The sequence below is a fragment of the Dasypus novemcinctus genome, chromosome 5, assembly GCF_030445035.2.
Source record: "Dasypus novemcinctus isolate mDasNov1 chromosome 5, mDasNov1.1.hap2, whole genome shotgun sequence".
Lineage (NCBI taxonomy): Eukaryota > Metazoa > Chordata > Mammalia > Cingulata > Dasypodidae > Dasypus > Dasypus novemcinctus.
Window position 1 is genome coordinate 41658948 of NC_080677.1, and position 26454 is coordinate 41685401.

Genomic DNA, 26454 nt, shown 5'->3' on the forward strand with positions numbered 1-26454 from the left:
CACTAATAGATACTTGAAAATCCAGGGACTATGATCTAGCATTGTTTCTGAGGAATAATGGATTAATAATAAAGAAATTGTGCCAATTACTGCTAATCAGCTAAGAAATTAATAGTAGAGGACAGTGGACAGAACATCAGCCTGGTAATCAAGACAGTTTTGTCCCACTTAGTGACCACAGGCAAGTTAGTAAACCTCTCATGCCTCTGAGGGTGGGAAGATCTACCATGATGGTCTTTTTAAAATACTTATATGTAATATATATAAAATCCCTACCACAGTGCCTGGCTCATAATAGGTATTGAAAACTAGCATCCTTAATTGAGAATTAAATATTTAAAAGGACTCTAAATTCAATTTTTGTGGTGTAAAAATATTTTGTTTTTTAAAAAGCAATTGAAGAGCATGTCATTGAGCTAGTAATATTTCTGAAATACACTACGAATCTCTATATTTGTAATAAGGTCTTTTCTGTTTAGCTCTTGTATCTTTTTGGAGCTATTATTGAAGAGAATTTGTGAGCATTGTTGTTTTGGTATGGTAGCAAAACATCATATTATTTCTGCCTTTGTCTTTTAGGCTTAAGTTGGCTCCTTATTTCCTCAGAAAGTACTATGCAAGAAAAAAATCACATACTGGGCTATCTGAGGCCAAATTTCAGAGCACTCTTAAATGGCCTGAGATTTTTGCTTACCATTGCCTTACTAAAATCATAACAAAGACTCTGGATATCCTGCCATTGCCTGCTCTTAATATGTTCCTCCTGTTAGTATTGTATTACTTCAATACTGATTTGCTGGCTTTGACACGGGACTTTGTTAGTGAACCTATTTAGTGTTTAACAGAGGTTGTAGGTGACATTAACACGACAGCATTATTATGAAATTGAAGTTTTAAAAATGGCTTAAACTGGAAGACTGACAACAATTTGATAGATGCAATTTGTTTGGGAGTTTGACGTCATACTTTTTCAGTTTGTCAAAAAAGAATTACAGCCAATCTGTGACAATCTGAGTAAGTTTTTTTTCGTGTGTTCCAAAACTAAAAAATAAGGAAGTCGAATATTCTGACTCTGCTTGCAGGTTTAGAAATCACTGACAGTGGCCTGTTTTCAAGTGTCAGGCACTTGATTTCTGCCTTTGATCTTTTTGTCAGGCTTTCCTGTGTTCATCAGACAGATTGGACACTACTGTGGGAATCAATCCTTTTCTAGTAACAGTAACAGATATATTCTTACCATGTGCTTCTTAAAATGGATAGTTTTGTTTTGAATTTCCTACTTATAGCCAAAAAAACAGGCATCTCAGATCATCTTGTCCCTGTTTTCCTCTATGAAAGCTATCAGTAAAATGCTGTTAAGATCATATGGAATGAAACTGCAATCTATACCAAATTAGGTACCTTTTTTTCCTCTTCCAAGCCTAAGCTTCTTCTGTAAGTATTCTCTTTCCCAACTATAAAACTCCTCAATTTCCATAACTCTGAAATGGCACAACTTTTTCACTTTGTTTCAGCTCATCTCTGTCTAACAGATTTTGCTTTTAAAATATTTTATTCCCATTACCCAATTCCATTACTCTTTCAAAATAATCAAGTGATACAAAGTGAAGAAAAAGGCATAACTTACATTCTAGTGTCAGAAGTAATGTCATGATTTCAAAATAAGAGCACCTCATGGCCACTTAAAAAATTAATGTTTCAACTCCAAGGATTTTGTTTTTAATCAATGTTAGACCTTTTCTTTTTGGCATCTGTAGATGATTCACCCATACGTTCATTTTAGAAATATTTATTGAACATCTACTGTTGTGCCATGCACAATTCTAGTATTCTAGGTATTGAACAATGACTATTGAAGAAAACAGAAAACTCCCTAACCTCCTGGAGCTTACATTCTAGTGGAGGGAAGACAGAAAGTAAGAAAAGCAATAAGCGATTTTGTTAGAAGATGTAAATGCTGTGAAAAAAACTGAAGCAAGAGACGGTGCTAGGGAGTGGGTGATACTGAAAATGGGATGGTCAGAGTAGGCCACTGAATGAAAATGGTTACATTTGAGCAAAGATGGGACAGAAGTGAAGGATCCTGCTATGCAGGAATCTGGCTGAAAGATTCTTTCAGGAATAACAGTCAGCATGCCCTGGGGAGCAGCTCAGTTGGAACAGAGTACTTGGTATAAATAAGGTCAGAGAGGTGGGGGTGGGGTGGGACTTGGGAGACCAGCTAGAAGAATTTTCTAGGTCACAAGAAGGCCAGAATTGGGAAGCCATTGGAGGAGCAAATGAATTTGGCTTGTTCCTAAATCTACAGACAACTTCTGAATGTTAAAAGCATACCCGTATTGTGTCACAGGTTGGTACAAAACTCAAGGTGTGTCTGCACTCAATGTGCCACCTTTAAAATAAAGAAGCCTTGCTTTTAGGAAGTGAAAAATATATGGATAAGAAATTTGAATACTCAGTACAGGCATCTAAATTACAGTTTTAATTCACTAGCCGGTATCTTAAATATTAATGAAACTCCTTCTCTGTTTTCTTATTTACAGGTTGGAACAGTATCTTTTTCCGGGTTCCTGGTTGTCTCTACTATCTTCTTAGTTTCCCTCAATATCTTATCCAGATAGTATTTCCCAATCGTATCTTCTATTCATAGCTTAATCTGCCAATACCAGGACCCATTTTGTGTTGCACAAAGGTCAGAATTTTGCTGGCTTAGCAATGCGGAAAATGGTGGAAATTATGTATAAGATGTAGACGAAAACAATAAAAGAAACACAACTTCACCTCAATTAGTTTTCAGCAAACACAGGATTTTTCTTAAATTTCTGCATGACTGCCTAATGGAATTTCTTTGGTAAGTACACAAAAGAACAGAGGTAACACAGGCGCTGTAATGCCCTTAATTTTTCTGTAAGTACATTTTTAAGACTAATAGGTATATATCATTTTGCACAATAGTATCATCCTTTAGTGCAGGATAGTAAGGGACAACTTCAGTAAGAGTGAAAGAGATACTTGTCTTAGTTTTCCAAGATGTTTCTGTACCACTTCCAAAGATGTGGTGGAAATTTATTTACTCATCAATTTCCTAGGAAACGGCAGTTTCCAACATAAAACAAGAGTAGCACACTTGCACAGCCTGTATAGCTAAACCACTTTCATTACAATTTAGAGGAAAGAAGTGACAGCGTCCAATTCCACGCATCGTAACCAATTCAGTGGTAGATTCAGAATTGTGTCGGTCTCAGGGGGCTTCTATGCAGAATGTCATAGTTCAGCCCCATTTAAGTCAGAAGTATTCACAATGACATCTGCTGAAATCTGGTAACACACTGATAATCAAACACATTGCATAAAAGCTAGAGATAGTAAAGCTATAGAGACTGCAGTTAACGCTGCTCGGGGTAAAGCCGATATACCCGTATCACTTCTGTAACTTGTCGCGCACCCTTGTAGAGAAGTCACTGGTGGAATGAAAAGTCACTGAGGACTGGTAAGGATAAAGGAAAGTTTTGGGTAAAGTTTAGAAGGAGAAGGGCTGTGAGGAGCAGTTTCAGATCACATTTAAGCCCCATATCGCGGAGGAAGCCGGATACTCGTGTCCTTCTCAGTTCTCGAAGGTGAATGCAGTGGGAGGTTTTCCACAAGACAGCTGCCGCCGTGTTCCCGGGAACCGCGAGGTCCGCAGCAGCATCGGTTGAAAGCTCTGCTTCTACGGGTTTCGCCCTTCCTCAGCATCTGAAGACCCCACAGGGCGGCGGAGAATGAGCGGTCCCCACAGGCTCCCGCGCTGGTTCCCAGGTCCCGCGGGCTGCCGGAGAGAGGAGACCTCGCTCCTTTCCCCGCGGTCCCTAGCTCGCCCAGGTGCCCCCTCTCGCGGGCCTGTCCGCCCGGCGCCCGCCTGCGCCTCTCCGCGCGCCGGCGCTATGGAGACGATCACGAGACGCCAGCAGCTCCGGCACCCGCCAATGGGAACGCACGTCTCGGCGAGACGCGGACGTCGCTCTTCCAAGATGGCGGCGCGTCCGTCGCGAGCTGCCGGGCCGGGGGGAAGACAGCGAAGCCAAGTAAAGCCGCCGCCCGGGAGAAGACTGAAGGAGCAGTTGCCGCCGTTGGCGGCTGCCTGGGCAGTTTTCGCTGCTGCTACGGCTGTTGCCATGCGGCGAGGCTAGGGAGGAGTTCACTTCCCCGGGGTGTAATAATGTTAACAGAGGTAAGCGGCGACAGCGGCCAGTGTTTACCTGTGAAAAGGGGAAGGGGCCCCCGCCAGCCGGTCAGAGGACATTACTTCTCTCACCAGCGGGCCCAACCCTACGCAGCGGGTCCCGGGGCCCAAGGAGCAGCGGGGATCCTACAAGTGCCCCCTGAGCAGTATCTATGCTGACTCAACAGAGTCCCTCCGCCTCCAGTTCCCTGTGCTTCGCTTTAGCATTTACCACTTGCCCATCGCCCCTGGCTCTGGTCGCCCTCTCACTCTCTCTGCCAGGTAATTCATCACTGCCTTCTGGTTGGTGTCCCCTTGCTCCCAAGAGGCGTTGGCCTCTTCGCATTGCTGCTGGTTCCAGTTACCTTACGGTTTGCCCTAAGTCTCCCTTCTCCGGTCCCCGGCCTCCAAGGCCCTCCACCTCCAAGCTCGGTCAGCATCCTGGGTTTGTCGCTCGGCCAGTCCAGTTTGTGTCTTACCCCCTGTTTTGATTCCTCAGTGAGGTGGACCTGATTTTTCCTCAAGCCACACTTGGATAACCCAGTTATATCACCCTCACCCCACCCACCCCGTCATCTTTCGCCTAAATTGTGTCGTTCAAAAAGTTCAGTTTAGCATCCAGTGTCTCGAATTGCGAATGGCCCCCTGGCTACACTCTGTGGAACAGTTTTTTTCCTTGGATCTGAAATGAAAGTAGGGCAACTATGATTAACCAATCAATTTCCCTTTTCTAATGCCTAGTGTTCATTGCAGAAAGGCAGACTTTTTGAAGAAGTAGAGTTTGCCTTTATTAGCAGTACTCAAGGGGGAGGAACTAAATTGGTACAACTAGGTACTTGGCCCAAGTTAACACAGCTATTTGAAGGGGTATATGCACAAGTCGGTATCACTGAGGATACATTCTGAAGCGTGGATTTGATGACATGTCTTAAAAGCTCTTCAGATTAAATACTGTGAGTGTTTTTATGCTGTCAGGTACGGCTTTGATAATCTTTGTGGGCTGAACTGGGTACAGGAAACAGTTTTTATGGACAGTGGGAAGAAATCCTATTAAGACTAGTAAGAAAATAGAAATATTTGTAGAGTAGTGGCTTTTATTGTGTGAAAAGTGATGATAAAGGACTTGCCTTCCCAACTTGATTCTAAACTCTGAGGAACTTCATACTTTGGTGTTTGTATTTCAAAATTTATACATAAAGCCTGCCCATGTATGATGTGTTTGGTACATACTTATTGGTTGATTTTCACTTCTGAAGCAAACTATGTACTTCTAGTAGTTTGAAGTTCAGTGTACTTTCCTAAATTCTACAGATTTTTCATTCCTAGAGAATATTTGTCTAAATGGGGGATATATGGTGTATCCTAAGTTTCTGTTGTTGTTAGCAGTATTAGATTAAAAAAAGACTTAGAAATAGCAGAAGCTCTGGTTTTACCACAGTGTAATATTTTGGTGGGAATAATTGGCCTTATAAATTTTCAGTGAACGTCTATAATGTATAATATTTTATGAGATTGTTTAGGCTAAACTTGGCTTAGGTTAGCACTTTTTAAGTTTTCATACTTTGACATGAACTCAGTGTGTCTGTTAGTGATATGTTTTCATTTTCAAAGAAAGAGCTTTCTAAACGTTCATATTTTGATAAAATTTTGTTTCAGTGAAATATTTTAAAATATAATTCAATAGTAATAGTAAATAAGATGCATTTTAATGCTTTGTGTGTTTACACTGCAGAGCTTGTAAGTGGTAGAGGCAGGGTTCTGACCTTGGTATTGTTCAGGCCATTTTCCTAGCCACTACACTGGTTGCCTTTTCAGAGTAAGGCCCAGAATAAATCGGTCTTGGATTTTAAAAGTGTCTTTTAGTAGTCATTTTATAGATTTGGAAAATTAAGTCCAGAGACTTGTCCCAGGTCAATTATTAAGTAGCAAAGTTGAAACTACAATCCCATCTCCTGACTCTCAGTACATAGTTCTGACCATTCCCCTTTTAATGAATTTTCAGCTCTCTTGATAGATTTTTAAATATTCTCCTTTCTTAATCTGAATATTGTTAGTAATTGAGCTGAACAGTATCACTGCTTGAGAAAGACTTTAGCTTTACCTTAGCGTTTTTTTTTTTAAGACAGAAATAGTCCTATTTTAAAATGTTTTTGGTATAAAATTTTACTCTACTGGTTATTAAAAAATTAGTATTGTAGAACTTCTCTTTAGTGCTGCTGTTAGTGCTAACTCAGATCAGCAGGTTTTAGGGGATGTGATTTAATTTATGTTAGATCTCAAAACAATAATGAACCCATGCCATGAAAGTTTTTACATTAGTCATGTTCAGCAAGCATTTAATCTACTCAGAAAGTGGTGTATGATGCTATGTACCCAATTCCTTTACATCTCAACACTGAAATAAGTGATGTTATCCCCATTAGTCATTTGAGTAAACTGAGGTTGGGAGTTTAAAGTGGTTTGCTTTAAATCATATAAGTGGAGGAGCCAGTAGTCACACCTAGGTCCTCTACTCCAAATTATGTGCTGCTGTTGGCTCAGAACTGAATGCATCATTAATTTTTTTTTTGTAGCTGATATCATCAGCGTACTATTTTTAGTTGCCTTTTCTTTTTTTTCTTAACCAAAGTGGGGTTGCCAAGTTCATAAATGTATAATCATAACAGTGATGATAACCATTCATATGAAACTTTTTAGTTTTTTGTGTTTTGTGTTAAAATATTTGTGTTAAAATAGACCTTTAATTGAAAACTTTTCAGAAATATAAGCCATCCAAGTGATTAAGGACTATATTAAGTTAAGCTAAAAGGAACAATTACTAAATTGAGTAAACTAATATTGAACTTTGAAATATGTAAAATGTTAGTGTGAATTGAAAGTACAGCCAAGGTTGTTGTTTGAGTTTTTTTTTTTTTTTTTAAAGAAAAGTTATATAGATAGCTCCTAACATAAACTTTATGGTTTTGACATGCATTATTTTTATTCTAAATACAATTCACTTATTTGGAGCATTTGCTAGCTAAATCTAAGTATTTGTGTCCTTGGCATTTTTTATGTAGTGATGAGAGGCTTTTTTTGTTTTTGTTTTTAATGTTAACATATATATGTGTGTGTGTGTGTGTGTATATATATATATATATATATATTTTTTTTTTTCCCTTTACTGCTTTTGCTTTTGTTAGGGCTTACTCAGTGTAACTCCTACAATAGTTGGCAAAAAAATTTGTCATCATATACTGAAAATAAATAGTTTAATACTAACCCTTCCTCCCCCTCTTTAAAAAAATGTTTTGGGGTGCGGATGTAGCTCAGTGGTTGAGCACCTGCTTTCCATGTATGAGGTCCAGGTTCAATCCCCAGTGCTTCCTTAAAAAAAAAAAGAGCACACACATACACATACACACAATTTTCCATTGTAATCATTTTTTAGTGTACAAGTCAGTGGTATTAATTATGATGGTGCTGCTGTCACCACTGTCTATTACTTGATCACCCCAAACGTTAAATAATAATTTCTCGCCCCCCATCCCCAACCTCTAATTTACTTTCTCTAGATTTGCATAGTTGAGATATTTCATAATAATGGAATCATACAATATTTGTCCTTTTGTGCCTGGTTTATTTCACTTGGAATGTTTTCAAGGTGCAGCCATGTTGGTAGCATATGCCAGCATTTCATTCCTTTTCATGGATGAATAATATTCCATTGTGAATATATGCTATTCATCTGTTGGTGGACACTTGGGTTGCTTCACCTTTTGGCTATTGTGTATAATACTGCTATGAACATTGGTGCGCAAGTATTTGTTTGAGTCCCTATTTTCAGTTAACTAGGTAGAAACTAGGAGTGTAATTGCTGGGTCATTTGGCAATTTTGTGTTTTACTTTTTGAGGAACTGCCAAACTGTCCTCCCCCCACCTCCTTTCTAATAACAGTAAATTTGCATATGTCAAAATTAGTTAGGGTATGGGATGTTTGTTTACCTGAGAATTTTTTTCAGTGAATCTGAATTTTTACAGCATTAGAATACAAATGAACTATTTATTAGTGAATCTTCACTAAACATACTTTAAACTTTTCTTGATATTTCAAGTGATTAGAATTATTAGAGCATTTTATTATTACAGAGAAGTAAAGGTATGGAAGATGTAGGAAAATGTGTTGAATTTATGCTAGTGCTGAGGCATACTCTGGAAGTTGTACATAAAGACCAATTAGCCTGTTGTCACTTGTTTAAAAAAATAGTGACTATAAGCTAGTTATTTAAACTTCTTAGTTGTTTGGCTTGTGTGTACATTCAGGCATTATGAGAATATTACATAAAATGAGTTTATATTTGTGTTGTTTCTTATTCAAATTTACTGATATTATAAATGATCACTGATTCTTGATTTTGAGGTTGATGGATATGATATACATAAGGGGGAAGGCATGTATTGCAGCGCTTTTTAACATTATCAGGTTAATAGTTGCTAAGGGAGTGAAAGGTTTTGTGGTTCAAATAAATTTGGAAGATAATTGCCTAAAGAAAGTTAAATAGGTTTCTTGTCTGGAGGACTTCTCAGAGCTTTTAATGGGCGGTTGATTCTCAAGAGAGTGATAGAATTTGCAACATAAATTGTAAAGTTGTTTAACCACGTAGATCTAATTGTTTTAGTGTTCAGATGCTAAAGTATCATGCATGATACTTTGCGAAATCCTTGTATGTTGTGACTACTCATGCAATAAGAAGGATCTCAGGATTTGTACTTTGTTTTTTAAGATTTATTTTTATTTATTTCTCTCCCCTTCTCCACCCCCCCCCCCCCCCCCCCCCCGTTGTCTGCTCTCTGTGTTTATTTGCTGTATGTTCTTCCGTGTCTGCTTGCATTCTCTGGCAGCACTCGGAAACTGTGTCTCTTTTTTTGTTGCATCATCTTGCTGCGTCAGCTCTCTGTGTGTGCAGTGCCACCCCTGGGCAGGCTGCGCTTTTTTCACATAGGGTGGCTCTCCTTGTGGGGCGCACACCTTGTGCATGGGGCACCCCTACACAGGGACACCCCTGTGTGGCACGGCACTCCTGGTGCGTGGCAGCACTGCGCGTGGGCCAGCTTACCACATGGGTCAGGAGGCCCAGGTTATCGAACCTGGGACCCTCCATATGGTAGACAGACACTCTTAGCAGTTGAGCCATGTCTGCTTCCCCGCATGACTTTTTAAACACACATACACACATCGTGTCTTGCATATAATAAGTGCTTAGTAAAAAATGATGACTTGGTGGTGTTAATAATTTATTTATTAATTTGGTACCTGGGATTGAACCCAGGACCTCATATATGAGAAGTAGGCACTCAATACTTGCGCTACATCTGCTCCCCAGATTAATGCATTTTTAATGGAAATACTCTTGGGACATGAATCCTTAAACTATCCTTAAACTATGAATTCCTTTACTGTTATGTAATGACATTGCAAAACAGTAGAAGAATTCATAGTAGAGACATACATTCTTTGGCATTCAGAGTACTAAGAGGTAGGAAAGAGATTTTATAATGGGGTTGAAGGACACCCCTATCTAGAATACACCTGGCTCACCACTCTGTATTCTGCATTGTTCCACATTTTTTGCAAGCCAAACTGATTATTGTCAACCATTTCTCAAGAATTTTGAAGGTCCTTTGCGACCCTCAAAATTTACTTTTATTTGTAATTCTATCAACTTGACCCAGTGACTCTGAGGAGGTTGCTGCTCAGAAAGGATGAATGACATGTGCACTGAATTAATACAGCGAAAATAACTGGTTAATAAATGCTTATTTATAAGCTCTCTGAAAACCTGGAATCAGTAGAGAAAGAACCTTTCTCTTTAAGGACCATTGTCTCTTTAATCTCTCTCTTTCTCTTTAAAATTTTGGTAACATATATCAGCACAAAATTTCCCATCTCAACCACTTCCGAGCATAAAATTCAGTGGCATCAATCACAGTCACAATGTTGTGCTACCATTACCACTATCCATTACTAAACTTTTTCATTACTCCAAACAGAGTCCCTTTACCAATTTATGCATTAACTCCCCATTCACTTTCTAGTTTTAAGATATTTGTTCCAAACGTTGTTGACCAAATTTCCATAGAAATTAATGGGGGATAATTTCTTAGCTAGCCTAGCCCAGTATATGTATTACATGTTTATGATAAAAACTGTGGGAACATGTATTGCCACAAACATTCATTTTACTTGAGGAAATGTGGGAGCAGGAAGTAAATAGAAACTTTTTTGTAGGCCTAGAGATTTAAGGCATTGGTTTGTGCATTATAGATCCATGGCCAGATGTTTGTTGTTGTTTTTTATCTCAGTGTAATAACTACTAGCATGGATATAGACTTTTACAGATTATAAAGGATGTTTATATCTTAATATAATCGTATTGTTAGAAATTCTCATGATTAGTATCATTTCAGGTTTAATTAAGGAATTAAGAGTAGTAGAGAGTAAAGGAAGAAGAAAAAGGGTGTAAGAGGATGTTTGAAATAGATTGCTTTAGGTGGACTCAATTATATTGTGTTAGTTTAGGAATTATGGAAAAGGAGGAAGAGAAAGAAAATAGATTCTGTGATGGAGAAGTTTCTGATTCTGACCACTAACAAGCCATTTGGTGTCAAAGCTAAATAGCTTTACAGCTTTTTCTGAACGAGGATCTCAGTTCATGGCTTTTTAATTTGTGGCTTAAAGTTCTGTTGTTTCGTAGACCATAGTCTCCTCAATTTAGCATTGACATTCAATTTTTTTTTTTAAGTGGTAATGGGGATTGAATCTGGGACCTTTGTATATGGGAAGCAGGCGCTTAACCACTGAGCTACATCTACTCCCCCCAATAAGAGTTGTTTTTTTTTTCTTTTCTTTTCGTTCATTTGTTTGTTCATTTGTTTTTAGGAGGTACCAGGTATCAACCTCGGGACTTTGTACATCATGGGAAGCAGGCACTCAACCACTTGAGCTATATCTGCACCCCAATACTCTATTTTACAATCAGGTGTACTTTTGATAATATCATGCTTTAAATATTTGTGACTGAGGGAGCTTAGAATTAAAGCAAGTGTGTAGCTCTTAAACTGTTTTAATTTTTATAAAGTAGTAAAAATTGAGTGACTGTAGTCTTGAGTCATGGTGATACATATGGTCAAAAAATTATACCTTATTATTGTAGTAAAGCAACACACAAAATAACCTATATGTCAAGCTAATTATAAGGAATGAGTTACAACTGCACATTTACAGTGCAACCTTGGGGAAGTTGTTTGGACTTTCTAAGCTTTAGTTTCTTCTGTGTAAAATTGGGGTGATACTAGCACCTTCCTAGGTGCTCTCACAATGTTTTGAAGATCAGATAAGGTAGTGGGGGGTATAACTCTTTGTAAACTGTAAATATTACACAAATATTAGTAATTACTACATCAGATTTTTTACTTTATATCCTTTGCATTAATATGAATTTGAGTCCCAAGCTCCATCAGATTTTTTTTAAAGCTTTATCCCACCCCTTTCCCCCATGACTAACTCCTCTTCTGTTTGCTCATTGTTTTTGCTCCTTATCTGCTCCTTGCCTGTTTGTTTCTTCTTTAGGAGGCACTGGGAACTGAACTTGGGACGTCCCGTATGGGAGGTGGGCACCCAACTGCCTGAATTACATCCATTCCCTCCATCAGATTTTATTGCTCACTAGCTTCTAAGTGGTGGTGGAAAGGTGGGGGTGGGCGGTAGGAGGGTGTCCCCTGCCAATTGGTGCAGTTGCAAGGGAGGCAGGGAATAGACTAAAAAAAGTGAAAGAAAAAAAAACCTGAGAGCATGTCTGGCAAATTAGTAAATGAAGATAGTTTCTTATGGCTGGTAAACTGAACTTTCTGAAAGTAAATTCTCAAAAATGTTTTGGAAAAGTTGACTTATTTGAGGGTTTGTAATCATTTGTGTTATTCTGAAATGTTTGTGGGAAAAGAAACCTCTTACTTTGTTGTCAATTCTGGTAAATTCTTAAAATGACCCTTAAAAAGAAAAGCTGTTGTTTAGGATAATATTTATAAGGAATTGGTTGTAATTTGTACTGAGTATCTGTTTTTGTGGATTAATTTGTTCACCAAACACTAATAACACAGTGTGTTAGGCACCTGTTAAATTCTGGTGCTACAATGGTGAATCAGACCAGAACTCTCACTCTCAAGAACTCTCACTATCGGGGCCAAATTTAGCTCTGTGCCAGTTTGGCTATCATTTAGCTGAAACCTTGAGGCCTTTTGTCAGAATAAAACAAATTATATGGGGGAGATTAAAGAATGAAAAATTAAGGGGCAGAAAAGGTTGGAGAATATAATTAAAAGCTAAGTATACCTTGAATGGCTTTATAACTTCAGGTCAACTACTAGTTAAGATAAGATGGCAGCTCCTAAATAAGCTGCTTCTTGGAACTGAAAAGGCCAACCCATCTCTAGTGCCTATATTTGTTCCAAGGTAATGCACAGAGAGAAATGAAAAAGAGAAAAGTTGAGAAGCCCCCTCCTTCCCCTCTGCCAAAAAAAAAAAATCAGTGAGTTTGTTTTATTCTGAAAAGACTTTGTCTCCTTAGAGAGACCTATCGAATTTATCTAAAGATTCGGTTGAATTCCTTTACCCTGGTGAAGGTAATAATTTGTTCTACCCTCACATATTATTTATTTTTATATTTGCTTATTATATGTTGCTTTATGCTAGAAAGTAAACTCCTGAGGATGGGGCTCACATTTCTATTCCCAGTGCCTAGAACAGAATCTGACACATAGTAAGCATCAGTAAACATTTGTTGAATGAATGAATGTTGAATGTTCCTTCCAGGAAAATTAAGGTAGCAGTGAAAAATTATTAAAACAAATGATTTAAACTGTCACATTAATTATCCTTAAAGGACTGGTTACTATGTTTATTAGAAATTTTATGTAACATACTGTGATTGAATATTGTGTTTGGGATCAGTTCAAGAAAAAGGAAATTAACACCAGGCCTTTAGTTAGGAATGTAATTCTACTTAATGTTTCCTGTGGGAAAATGCTGAAGTAGATTGATCTTATTTTGACATAACCAGTTATAAATGCAAGACCTGCTTGGATTTTATCTTGCAACTTTATAACTTGACTTTTATTTTTATTTCATATGAGTGTCACTTGAAATTTGTATTCCTGAAGTAGATACATTTAAAACTCTTTTTATAATAGTACAATAATCCCAATAATGTTGATTTTTCTACTTTGTTGAGTATTGTACAGTTTGTATGACCTCTAATGTAACATTGAAAGTTTGTATGAGTTAAACTTGATAATGAATTTCATAAAATTGGAAATTTTTGAGGTACATTTTTAAGAAGGGTAGCTGCTACCACAGTGTCTTGACTAAAATTCCTGTCATTGTCACTGTTAGAGTACTATTAAATCTTTGCACTGATTTACAACTCGATTATGTATTTAGAAATAACATCTATCAGAGAAGTTCACGTTTGTTAAGTTTTTTTTAGGGAACCTTATGGTTTAATGATCTTTATAATGTACTTTTGAAGTACCAGAATCTCTTAAATATCAATTAACTGTTGTTGACTTTGTACAGTTTCCTCCAATTTCCTGAGGATCTTTTTATTCGGACTCATCTGTGAAACCCCTAAGGTGAATCCTGTTTTGCTCTTGAACTTAGCCCTGCATTGTTGGAGAGTCCTTGGATGTTACTCCATTTAAACCAAAATTGGTTTTGCTTCTGAAACTCTGGAGCTATTTTTAGCTCAGCTGTGGGTTGGTACATGAGAGTGTGTGATTCTTTGTATTGTGAATTCTTTTATTTTCAGGCTAGAATTGTATGACCACCTGCATGGGGCTTGGAAATTACAAATCGGATTGCAGTTTTATTGGAAGAGTTAAGTATGAAATAAAATTTTACTTCCTTTCAGTTATTAACAAAATTTTGGGATTAATGGTCTGACTTTAAGATATGATATTGTTTATAATATTAGCCAGTGTTTTCTTTCCCTTGAGTAGTACCTGAGAGCTCAACACATAAACTATTGTAATAGTCTAATCCTGGTAAAATTCAGGAAAATAATAAGAAATGGGCTAAAGGGAGGTTGGAGACAACTTGAAGGGTAGAAAACCACAAAGATATAGAAAAGAAACTGAAATCATGTACTTTACATGTAATGGGTGTTGGTTAACTAAAAGTTTTAGAAAAATATATTAGGCTTAATTTTTTTAAAATGTATTTTATGAACCAAAAAACTTTAGAAGTTATGATGTCTGATAGCTCAGAATATTCAATCAAATAATAGGCATGAATGCAAAATTTACACAACTATCCAAGTTAAGTCAATGATTATCTTTGTACTGGGATACAGACTGTTGATTATCTTTATATATAAATCTTCCAGTCACAAGTTGAAGCTTCCTAATTTCTGAAGACTGTATGCTTTTCGTTAAGAGTGATTGATGGCTAGTGTAAGATTATTTGGATTTGAAAATTAAGTTTTGCCACTTCCAAGCATTTTTATCTTGGAAATGTTACTAACCTTTCTGAGCCTCAGGTTTTCTCATCTCTATAATTTGTAAATTAATGGTACTTAACAACCCGTAGGGTTATGAATATTAAGTGAAGTAAAAGATGTTTAGTACTGTGCAGTTTCCCACAGTAACACTCAGTAAACGCTGTTTTTAAATTTCCTTTATTATAAATAGCAAGCTGTTTATTTTTAAAACTTAGAATTTATTGTTTGAAGTTGTTTTCTGTCTTCTGTCTTTGTTTCATTGAGGAAATTTTGAAGTGCCAAGTTAAACAATAATTTTCTGTGACCCAGATGGAATTCTTTCCTTACTTTCTATCTCAGTTTTTACTAACTTTTTAATTTGTGTATTGCATTTCTAAAGTGGATATTAAGAGCTGGGTTTATACTGAATTTTAGGAGGAAATCAAGAGAGGTGACACCTTTATAATATTAATTGATCATAACCAGAGTTTTTAGCTAACCAGTATGTTCTGGTCACTAAAGCTTTTGCTGTAGATGGAAAGAAAGGGAAAAATTGTATATTCTGATAGTATGCTTTAAAATGCTAGTGTACAGTTTTCTGATGTGGAAAGTACTGGAGTTCTAGTCAATTTGATAAAAAGTTTTATGTAAAGTAGCTGTTAATTTATTATAGATCTTCTGTTTATTTATTTATGCCACATAGGAAATAAGTGGGAAATGTTAAAAGCTCCCTTTGTAGAAATGTGTAGTTGGGTTGATTGGTATTAAGAGTATTGTATAGCAAGTTAAGAAAAGGACCTAAGGCTAAGTTATTACAAATAAAATTTGTGTTTATATAAATATAAATTATGGTTATTAAACATATAAATTTAGATCATTTTATGCTATAGCTGCTTATCTTGATATCAAATAATAGTACAATAAACTGTTATACTCAAGGAGTGGGGTGTTCTTGTTACAATAACATTTTATTTAGCTGGAGGTTATGCCATCAAGGGTGAATCTATGCCTCTGTTTTCCTTTCTTTCCTTAATATTGCTGTTGCTTGGTTGTGTATGTGTTTTTCCCCCATGAACTTGTCTTTTTTTATTCCCTATGTCTGTAAGCCTGCAGCTTATGCCCTCGTTGTTTTTCTCTACTCTTCCCCTTTCCATCCACTTCTCAAATAAATGAAACAGACCACAAAAGAGAATTGAATTTACTTATTTTTTCTGTTTTATTCCACATATGAGTTTAAAAATATTTTCCATTAGTAATTCAAAAGTTGAACTAAAAGAACATTTTATATGTAATTTTTCTTAATACAACCCAGTCTAATTTCCTTTTATGATTGAATGTCTCTTGTCTGAATGTATCTTGACTTAAAAAACTGGTTTCCAGTTTAAATGAACACTTGAACTTTATTTTTTATTATAAATTAAGACAATCTTGTATCATTTTCAGTGTTATTCCAAAGTTGAGATGTTACTGTACAGCCCTTAGGAATGTGAAGGAAATTTATGTGAATCTGTACTAACCCTAGAACATACCCTAAAAGTTATCTTAATACTAAGTACAGCAAAATACCTACAAAATATACATTAAATTCTTGATCCAGTTTTAAATGTAAATTTTCAAACATACAGGAAATAATGAAAAATTGTCTTGCACATTTTAGGATATTTAACAGCATCCCTGGCTTCAGTGCACTAGATGCTGTTAGGATCCCCAAAATTTAACAGCCAAAAGTGTCTAAAGATATTGCCGCTTGTGTTGGGGGTGGAGTAGGGGAGCAAAATTGCCATTGGTTGAGAAACTGCTGCATTGAAGGTATCACTTTTTTTTTTCAACACTTATTTCTAGAATTGTTTTTATTATGGAAATTTTTTCCTATAAGAAATGATATTCCATTCTTGAGTTTGGTTAGACATTAAAGTTTTATAAACAGTAGTAGGAACAGTAATAATACAAATAGCTAATAGCTATTGAGTTTTACTTTGTACCAAATGCTGTTTTAGATGTTTTACACACATTAATTCATTTAATCCTCACCACACTCTTGTGTGGTAGTTACTATTATTTTTTCATTTTAATTATGAGGACATTGATGTATAAAGAAATTATTGCTCTAGGTGATATAGTAAACTAGATTGTCTAACCCTAGAATCTGTACTGTTTACTATTCTGTTTGGGAGATGGTACAACTACTAAAGATTCTTTAATTTTTAAAGAGTTTTCTAATAGAGAATTATCTTTTTTAAAACTGAGATCTGCAATTTCTTTCAGTGATAAAAGGGAGATAAGAATAAGAGAATTAGGGAAACGAATTTGACTCAACTGGCGGAGCATCTGCCTACTACATAGGAGGTCTGGGGTTCAAACCCAGGGCCTCCTCACTCTTGTGGTGAGCTGGCCCATGCGCTGTCCTGATGCATGCAAGGAGTGCCCTGTCATGCAGGGGCATCCCCCTCATAGGGTAGCTCCACGCGCAAGGAGTACGCCCCTTGAGGAGAGCCGCCCTGCGCAAAAAAAGCTCAGCCTGCCCAGGAGTGGTGCTGCACACATGGAGAGCTGATGTAGCAAGATTACACAGCAAAAAGAGACAAAGATTCCCAGTGCTGCTGACAAGAATGTAAGCAGACAAAGAAGAAACCACAGTGAATGGACACAGAGGGTAGACAGTGGGGGGAGGGGAGTGGAGAGAAATAAATAAAAATAAGAATCTTTAAAAGAATAAGAGAATTAGAGACTCCTTCATGGTTTCTCAAGTTTGTACTAAAATGATTTCTCCATTGTTTTTCCAAAGTGGCTATGCCATTTTGCGTTTCCACCAGCCATGTATGAAGGTTCCATTTTATCCATATCCTCATCAACCCTTGCTATTATTTATCTTTTTATTGTAGCCATCTTAGTGGGTAAGACATGGTATCTCATTGTGTGTGTGTGGTTTTTTTTTTTTCACTTTTTATAAAAATTGAGGTGAAATTCACATAACATACAATTGATCATTTTAAAGTATATAGTTCAGTGGTATTTAGTGTATTCACAATGTTCTGTCAACACTAGCTCTGTTTTCTAAACTTTTCCATCACCCTATAAAAAAATTCTATACCCATTAAGAAATCACTTTCCCTTACTCCCTCTGCCAACCTCTGGTAACCTGTAATCTCTCCTTTTTTTCCTAGATATATTATATAAAAGCAATTATACAATATGAAAAAAATAGATACAGTTGGTATAACTAATTTAGAATTGGAAAGTTGTAAGAGAATCAGATATTTAATTTTCACATTGCAAAGTCAGAGAAGACAAGGTGACAGTGAGGTCTATAGTGTGGTTATATAGTGGCTGAAGTGGAATTACGGTGAACTTTAGTGCAGGCAATGTGTTTATGATATTAAAAGTAGAGTGTTGGGTGGATTATCCATATGCATGTTGAAATAACTCAGGTTGGGATAGAGAGAAATACTGTATTCCATCTGCCAGTTTTCAGTGAATGATTAGGAGTGCCTTGGAGTTCACTTGTTCTCCATACAGATGAACTGTTGAAAATACAATGAAATCAACTGGGCAATCTTACAAACTACTAATGCCTTTATTCCAGTTTTGCTGCACATTGTAAAATTCTGATGCCGGGCTCCCATTACTAGCTAGTTTTAGGAGGTACTGTGCATTGAACCCAGGACCTCTTGCATGGGAAGCAGGTGCTTAACCACTGAGCTACATCTGCTCCCCAATGAGAGTTAGCTTTTCTCTTTGTTTTGTTTTTAGGAGGTACTGGGGATTGAACCCTGGACCTTGTATATGGGAAGCAGGCACTCAATCACTTGAGGAACATCTGCTCCCAGGGATTTTAATTTAAGTCTGATGTACAAATATTATACAGAAACTGTAGTTTTTCCAGGAATATGGCTGGGAGTTATGGTTGGGACTATGTCCCTTCATCCTGAAGTTGGGTTACATGATAAATGAAAGAATAAGCAGCTTGTGAGGCTGCAGGGGAAGTGTTTTCTTTTATGGGACAGTCAGCTTTTACTTAAAGCTGATACAAGACAGTAAAATTGTTGATGATATAGGAGTGCTATTTTTTTTTTTTTTTTTTGGAACATAGTGAGCAGAGGGAAGCTTTTTGAGGGAAGGAAGCAAAGGGAATTTGGATATCTGAGGAGAAAGCAACAACAGTAGAGTGGTTAGAATTTAGGAGAGACTCATAACTGAATAAATTTATCTTTTGGAGTGACCAAGGATAAAGGGTGGCCGTAAGGTATAGTGGGTTCAGAATTTGCCTGGAGAACACATGCAGCAGCAGTTCCATGAAATTGGAAATTGGGTGAATGGTTTTTATGAGCCAGTCTAGACCTTGATGGAGTGAACTTCATAGGACGTCCTAGCTTTTTTCCTTCTCTTTGATAAGGAATCTGAATTGACTATGCAAGATTCTTGGAAAGATCCAAGGTTCAGGAGTGTTGTCCCACAGGTTGCTAGTTAGAGGCCTGATCTATTTGTTCTGACACTGGCAAGGGGGAAGCCCTGGAGTCTCAAGGCTTGTTTAGTTTAGAGCATAGCTGTGCTTACTCCGGTATGCTGCTTTAGTTAGTTTGACACTCTGCTTTAACAGTGGCAGAGCCTTTATTCTTTCTTAACTCTTATACTTAATGCTTTTCAGGAATAATAGTTTAGCTCATTCCCAGATTTTTGAGCCACTATTTATAGGTTTTATTTTTCTCAGTATACAAGAAATGGTAGACTTAGAAATATTTTGAGTGAAAGGGCACTTATATATTATCCAGGCAAGTTCCTCTTATTTATGCATAGAAAATTTAAATTTCACAAAGGAACCTTTACGCAGCTAACCAAAGTGATTGTATACCGAACTGGAGATTTGTAGTTGTTACACTGATTCAAATTTTTTATAAGAATAAATTGGTCAGTTGCAACCCATTTTATTAATTTAATATGTAACTTGATTTTTTTGCACTGTTAAACTTGGAAATGTGAGAACATCACACAACATTGTCAGCAGATTGCCTCAAATATACTTTTTTTTTTAAATTAAAGAAAGCTTTAAAAAATATGATAATTGTAGGCTTTGAACTACCCTAGTTATGCAAGTGAAGTATGAAATTGCTTTTTTCCCCAAACCATTTAAAAAATTTATTGTGGTAACAAACACACACGTATGTAAAACATGAAATTTGCCATACTAACCATTTTTAAGTATATAATTCAATGGCATTATTTATTCACAGTATTGTAAAACCATCAATATTATCCATTACCAAAACTTTTTCATCCCTCCAAACAGAATCCATTAAGCAGTGACTTCCCATTCCCTCTTCCCAGCTCCTGGTAACCTTTAACCTACTTTCTGTCTCTATGAATTTGCTTATTCTAGTTATTTATAAGTTAAATCATGTAATATTCTTTTTTGCCTGGCTTTTTTCATGTAACGTGATGTCTTCAAGGTTCAAGCATGTTGTAACATGTATCAGAACTTCATTCCTTTTTATGACAGAACAATATTCTATTTATATGTACATAGCATTTTATTATTTTATTTATCTGTTGATAGGCACTTGGGTTGTTTCCACCTTTTGGCGATTGTGAATAATGCTGCTATGAAAACTGGTGTACACAAGTATCTGTTTGAGTCAGTTTTCAGCTCTTTTGGGTATATACCTAGGAGTGGAATTGTGAAATTGCTTTTGAATGAGGAGTTTACTAATTACATTTTGAAAAATTAAAAAAAATTATTTTTGGCCAGAATAAGGTAAATAGTAAATATTAAAATTGGTAAAAGCTTGTTGTAGATGTAAGGAATTGTATAATTGAATGCTAAGTGGAAAACATGACTTTTGCATAATTATAGTATATTATGTTAACTAGCAATTAAAACCCATGTGTTTTTACTAAGCAAAATACTTGTCATGATTAAAGCTTTTATAATTATTAAAAATAGGTGATTTTGCATATAGTGTCTTTCCTTCACTTGTATTTGAATTATGAAACTAAAAGTAACTTTGATGCTGAGACACTAAGTAGATGAATCCCATGGTAGGTCACTAGGATTAGACTAGATCAAAAGGATGCTTTTAATGGCTGTGTGTTGTGATTTACATTTTTATACGTCTTTTGTATTTGTAGTTTTCAGATGTGCTAACCAAGATGAAAACTAATGAACAATTATGTTAAATGGTGCTTATTTTCCTTTCTTCTTTTTGGATTGCATTTATTTTTTTATTTTTTAATTAATTAATTTATTTAATCCCCCCCCCGGTTGTCTGTTCTCTGTGTCTATTTGCTGCGTCTTGTTTCTTTGTCCACTTCTGTTGTCGTCAGCGGCATGGGAAGTGTGGGCGCCGCCATTCCTGGGCAGGCTGCACTTTCTTTCACGCTGGGCGGCTCTCCTTACGGGGCGCACTCCTTGCGCATGGGGCTTCCCTACGCGGGGGACACCCCTGCGTGGCAGGGCACTCCTTGCGCGCATCAGCACTGCGCATGGGCCAGCTCCACACGGGTCAAGGAGGCCCGGGGTTTGAACCGCGGGCCTCCCATGTGGTAGACGGACGCCCTCACCACTGGGCCAAGTCTGTTTCCCTGGATTGCATTTATTGACTTAACTGATTTTTAGGTGGATGTGAAGAGTGTGCATTTCCTAAAACTTGATATTTATTAAAGAACTCTGCACAGCAAGTCAATTTTCTTAGTCATCCTGGGGTACATTTCCCAATTTTATTAATACAGATTCAGAATATTCATGGAAATATTTTTAAGCTTTTTCTTTGTCTGGGCAGGTAACATTGTTTACCTTAAATTTTCTAGGCCAAAGTTATTTCACCTATGCTGTATGGTTGTATGTTGTACAGTTCTGGTAAGTCTGGTAAGTCAGGCCGTATTATTTTGGAATATATCTAAGTCTGCTTTCTGAAGAAAATTTTGTCTTTGCTTTTATAGGTCGTCCTATAGTCTTCCATTTTAAAAATGTAGGGTGGTGAGACCACTAGTTAGGCTCTTTAGTTTTCATTGGCATATCTGATTTTTAGGTTTATATAGATTAAGTCTAAATCAGAAATGTGCACTAGCAATACACAGTATCCTCAGACTGTATGATACTTACTACCTCTCAAAGCCCAAAGGATTGATACTGGGAAAATGCGCAAGAGTTATTTATTTAATCTAGTCTTCCTTTAAGATTCTCTTAATACCTATCCTTGGGTGTAGTTTGAACTGCTAGAAGACTATAATCTTAGAAAATATTAGTTTTATTCCTTATAGAAATGCTTTTCATTGAATAAAAAAAAAGTTCTTGTTTACTTTTACTTAAAGTTGTTATGAAAAGCAATTATTTTCAGCTTTCTGACTGTTTTGTAAACTGTTACCTGAGAACTTTATTTTTGAGATTAAGTCAGTTTTGATTTAGTTTGGTCACCCTCTGTCATTATTGAGTCTGCCTGTTTCTTTTTTTTCAATATTTCATTTTTTATTTGGATTTAATCATAAAATGGGCCTCACTACATTATCTCTGTTTGCCAAGAAGAAAAAAGTTCTGAGAAAGAATAGGAAAACTTAATTAAGTCTTCCAGAATTGACACCAAATTTCCTAGTAACCACCTACATTATTGATTATGATTTTGGTTGTCTCTTTTGGCAAGGGGCTTGTTACCTGCCACATGATAAACAGCTTTATGTGAAAAATTATAGCAGGGTTAGAACATTTGAGAGTATCAGTGATTCATAGTCTCTCAGTTCTTTTAGCAGAAAAAGAGACCAGAAAAGTTAAATGAATTACTCAGGGTCAAATAATTAGTACATACTGTATGATTTAGTTAATAGGAAAAAAAGTGTATTTTATAGAAATAAAGGGAAGAATATATATGTTTAAGTGACTGATATATACTTTTAGTGAATATTTCTTTATTTTTAAATTTATTTTTTTAACAAAATTCACATTTTATTTAGATTGGTTATTTCTTTTTATACTGTCTTTGCCAAATTGTTTATTTCAGTGCTTAGTTCTAGCATATTAGAAAGATTCTTATTGAAATTCAGTCATGTATTCATGTATATCATAGATTCTTTGAGTATCTATTATGTTCCAGGAATTTTGCTAGCTTTGGGATGATACAGGTGAATATGGTATGTTCCCTACCCTTAAAGAATTCCATGCTTTGGAAGTTGAGGTGTTCTTGTAAATATTAGAGGTTAAACCCTCTTCGTGCCTCTGAATTTATCACCCCCTGCTGCATCAGTCTAACCTTATTTCACCTGTACTTTTAATCTGATTTCTCTTTACTGGATCCCTCCACAGAGCTTAGACATATATATATATATAAATCCCTTCCCATTAACTTTCCATTCACCACTACAACCTGGTTCTCTGCTTACTCTATTGATGCCGCCCTCAGTAAGTTCAACAGTTACCAGAATTCTAGTGCCAAATCCCCCAGACATTTATTGGTCCTTATCTTAATAAATTGTTCCTGCTTCTTCCACCCCCTTAGTAAAATACATGTAACATAAAATTAATTTTAACCATTCTTTAAAAGCTTTTTATTTTTATTTCTTCCTTTCCCCGCCAAGATGGCTCCCTCATCTGTCTGCTTGTCATCCTTGGGAGGCACTGGGAACTAAACCTGGGGCCTCTCATGTGGGAGGTGAATGCCCATCCTCTTGAGCCACTTCCCCTCCCTACCAGTTGTGGCATCTACTAGTTGTAGCATCTGCTGGTTGTGGCAGTTGCGCGCCTGCTGGTTGCGGTGTCTGCTGGGTGCAGTGTCCGCTGGTTTCAGTGTCTGTTGATTGCCTCGTCTCTTCTTTAGGAGGCATGGGGAACTGAATCCAGCACCTCTCATGTGGGAGGTGGGTGCCCAAGTGCTTGAACCACATCCGCTCCCCATTTTAACCATTTTTTGGTCTTTATTTATTTTTTTAATATTACATTAAAAAAATATGAGGTCCCCATATATCCCCTCACCCCCCTCACCCCACTCCTACTGTAACAACAACCTCCTCCATCATCATGGGACATTCATTGCACTTGGTGAATACATCTCTGAGCACTGCTGTACCACATGGTCAGTGGTCCACATTATAGTTTACACTCTCCCCCAGTCCACCCAGTGGGCCATGGGAGGACATACAATGTCTGGTAACTGTCCCTGCAGTACCACCCAGGACAACTCCAAGTCCTGAAAATGCCCCACATCACATCTCTTCTTCCCATTCCCTACCCTCAGCAGCTACCATGGCCACTTTCTCCACATCAATGCTACATTTTCTTTGATTACTAATCACAATAGTTCATGAATAGAATATCAGTAAGTCCACTCTAATCCATACGCTATTCCTCCATCCTGTGGACCCTGGAATGGTTGTGTCCACTCCACATCTATATCAAGAGGGAGCTTAGATTCCACATGGAGATGGATGCAATTCTCCAGCTTTCAGTTGTAGGCACTCTTGGCTTCCTGGTGTGGTGGTTGACCTTCTTCACCTCCCTGTTAGCTGGCTGGGGTAAGTCCAATAAACCAGAGGGTAGGAGTTGCAAGTCTGTTGAGGCTCAGGACCTGGCTATCACATGGACAGTCCAGAGATTCAGGTCTCCTGAGTATACACTAAACCCCAGAGCCAACCACAGGTCCAATAAAAGTAACAGGAGAGGCTTGTGAACAAAGGTCACATCTGAGTCCAGCTCCATCACACAGAAACACAAACTCCGAAGTAGGGCCAACTGACATGGCACTGAACTCTGTCTGCCATGGCCATAGAACCTGTGAGTCTCTGTAGCCTTCAGAAGAACCAATACCTGGGGTTGTATCTACTTTATCTGTTTCTGGGACTCTGCTGAGGTGTGCATAAAGGCTAACCCTCTGATAACCTCCCAGCTCTTTTTTGGAGACTCATAGCCATATAAACTCATTAATCCTTTCCATTCCCCCCTTTCATTCAGGTCAAAAAGTATTTTTAACTCCTGATATTATATGTGGGCTGAGATAGTCTGCTGGTCTGAGTTGACCCTTTTATTCAAGGTCATTTTCTAGTTACATCATAAGCTGGTACTTGGTAGTAATCCCCCTCGGTGCCAGGGAGGCTCATCCCCGGGAGTCATGTCCCATGCTGGGGCGAAGGCAGTGCATTTACATGCTGAGTTTGGCTTCAAGACTGGCCACATTTGAGCAACATGGAGGTAACTCTTAGGCCTGCAGCTCTAGGCCTTGTTCTTATTTCAGGTGCACAGGCTCACAAGCATAGGCGTTAGTATATCAAGGGCTCATTGTTGGACCATCCTTCTTTTTTGGTCTTTGCCATTGCCCTTGGGGGATTGTTGCTGTTCCATGAAGGGAATGTGATAAAGCTCCCCTGGCTAGGAACTCAGCACCACCTCAGTTGTTGTTTTTAATTGTAACCACTATGAAAATATCCAAACATTTTTATATACCCTGGATATATGCCCTGGAGAACTCCCTACCAAACATGTGTCCCCTGTCAATAACATCCCATACCATATTCCTCCCCTGCCATTGTTGAACCTCTCTGTGATCCAAAACTTCTTCGAAAATGAAGCCCAATATATTGCCAGGTTCCATTAATAGTAAAATGGAATATAGTGATGAGTTCAAAGGTTAGATATAGAATACATATTAATTTAGAAAAATTAAGGTAAAAATAAATTGGGGTATCAAAAAATTAAAAAATAAAAAAGCTTTGTTTTAGATTTTTGCCTTCCATCACTGCAAAAAGTGTTGCCCTGTATGCAAATTGACAAGGCAGCTTCTTCCATCTTTTCCTCAGTGTCTGTCTTTTCTTTTTCTTTTCTTTTTCCTAATTATTAAACTTGTCTTCACAAAAGTTTTAGATCACTGTAATTCATATATACAATATACAGTACTCCCACATATCCAACATAAAACCCTTTTCCCTTCCACAGCAATAATCTTTTTACATGTTCATACTAGTTTACTGAAACTGATGTATAGATATTGAGACAATAGCTTTCAAACAAGGTAGCACTTGGGTTTACATTGTGTTTTATATTTTAGACTATACAATTTTCTAAATGTTTAGTTATCTTATGTTTCACATTATGATTTACATTTTAGCCTGTCGGCCCCTATACATTTTTGGTGTAATTTAACATGTCCTATATGTATAATCTTGTGGAACACTTCCATTGCCCCACAGTTACATTGATTCCATCTATTCAATACCTCTTTCCCCCTCCCCTCAGGGCCCACAGTGACAGTCAGTCTTCATTGCTTGAAGGGCCATGTTCAAAGATACTTGCAACTTCCATGTGGAATCTGAGCCTCCTCTTGACATAGAGGTGCAATGGACACAACCAATCCAATGTCCACATAGAAGAGGAGGCATTGGATTGGGAAAAGTGGACATGGTGGACGATGGGTATGGGGAAGGGCAGGAAGAGATGAGAGGTGGGGGCGTATTTGGGACGTGGAGCTGCCCTGGATGGCGCCTCGGGGGTGATCACCGGACATCGTGGATCCTCACAGGGCCCACTGGATGGAATGGAGGAGAGTATGGGCCATGATGTGGACCATTGTCTATGAGGTGCAGAGGTGCCCAAAGATGTACTTACCAAATCCAATGGATGTGTCATGATGATGGGAACGAGTGTTGTTGGGGGGGGAGAGGGGGGGTGGGGGGGTGGGGTTGAATGGGACCTCACATATATATTTTTAATGTAATATTATTACAAAGTCAATTAAAAAAAAAAAAAAAAGATACTTGCAACAATGTTGAGGG

At 37.3% G+C, this 26454-nt stretch overlaps 1 protein-coding gene across 6 annotated transcripts in view; it reads left to right on the top strand.

Annotated features, from left to right (window-relative positions):
• Window positions 1-3925: 3925 nt before the first annotated feature.
• SNX13 (sorting nexin 13) overlaps window positions 3926-26454 on the top strand; it is a 162705-nt gene continuing 140176 nt past the window's right edge. The window contains exons 1-2 of one of the 6 annotated variants that reach the window (XM_058296909.2): window positions 3926-4210; window positions 14044-14111. In XM_058296909.2, coding sequence (XP_058152892.1) covers window positions 14055-14111 — 57 coding nt within the window. In that variant the 5' untranslated portion in view covers window positions 3926-4210; window positions 14044-14054. The remainder of the gene's footprint in view (window positions 4211-14043; window positions 14112-26454) is intronic. The other 5 variants (XM_058296908.2, XR_009185799.2, XM_058296911.1 and 2 more) reach the window with 5 other exon arrangements.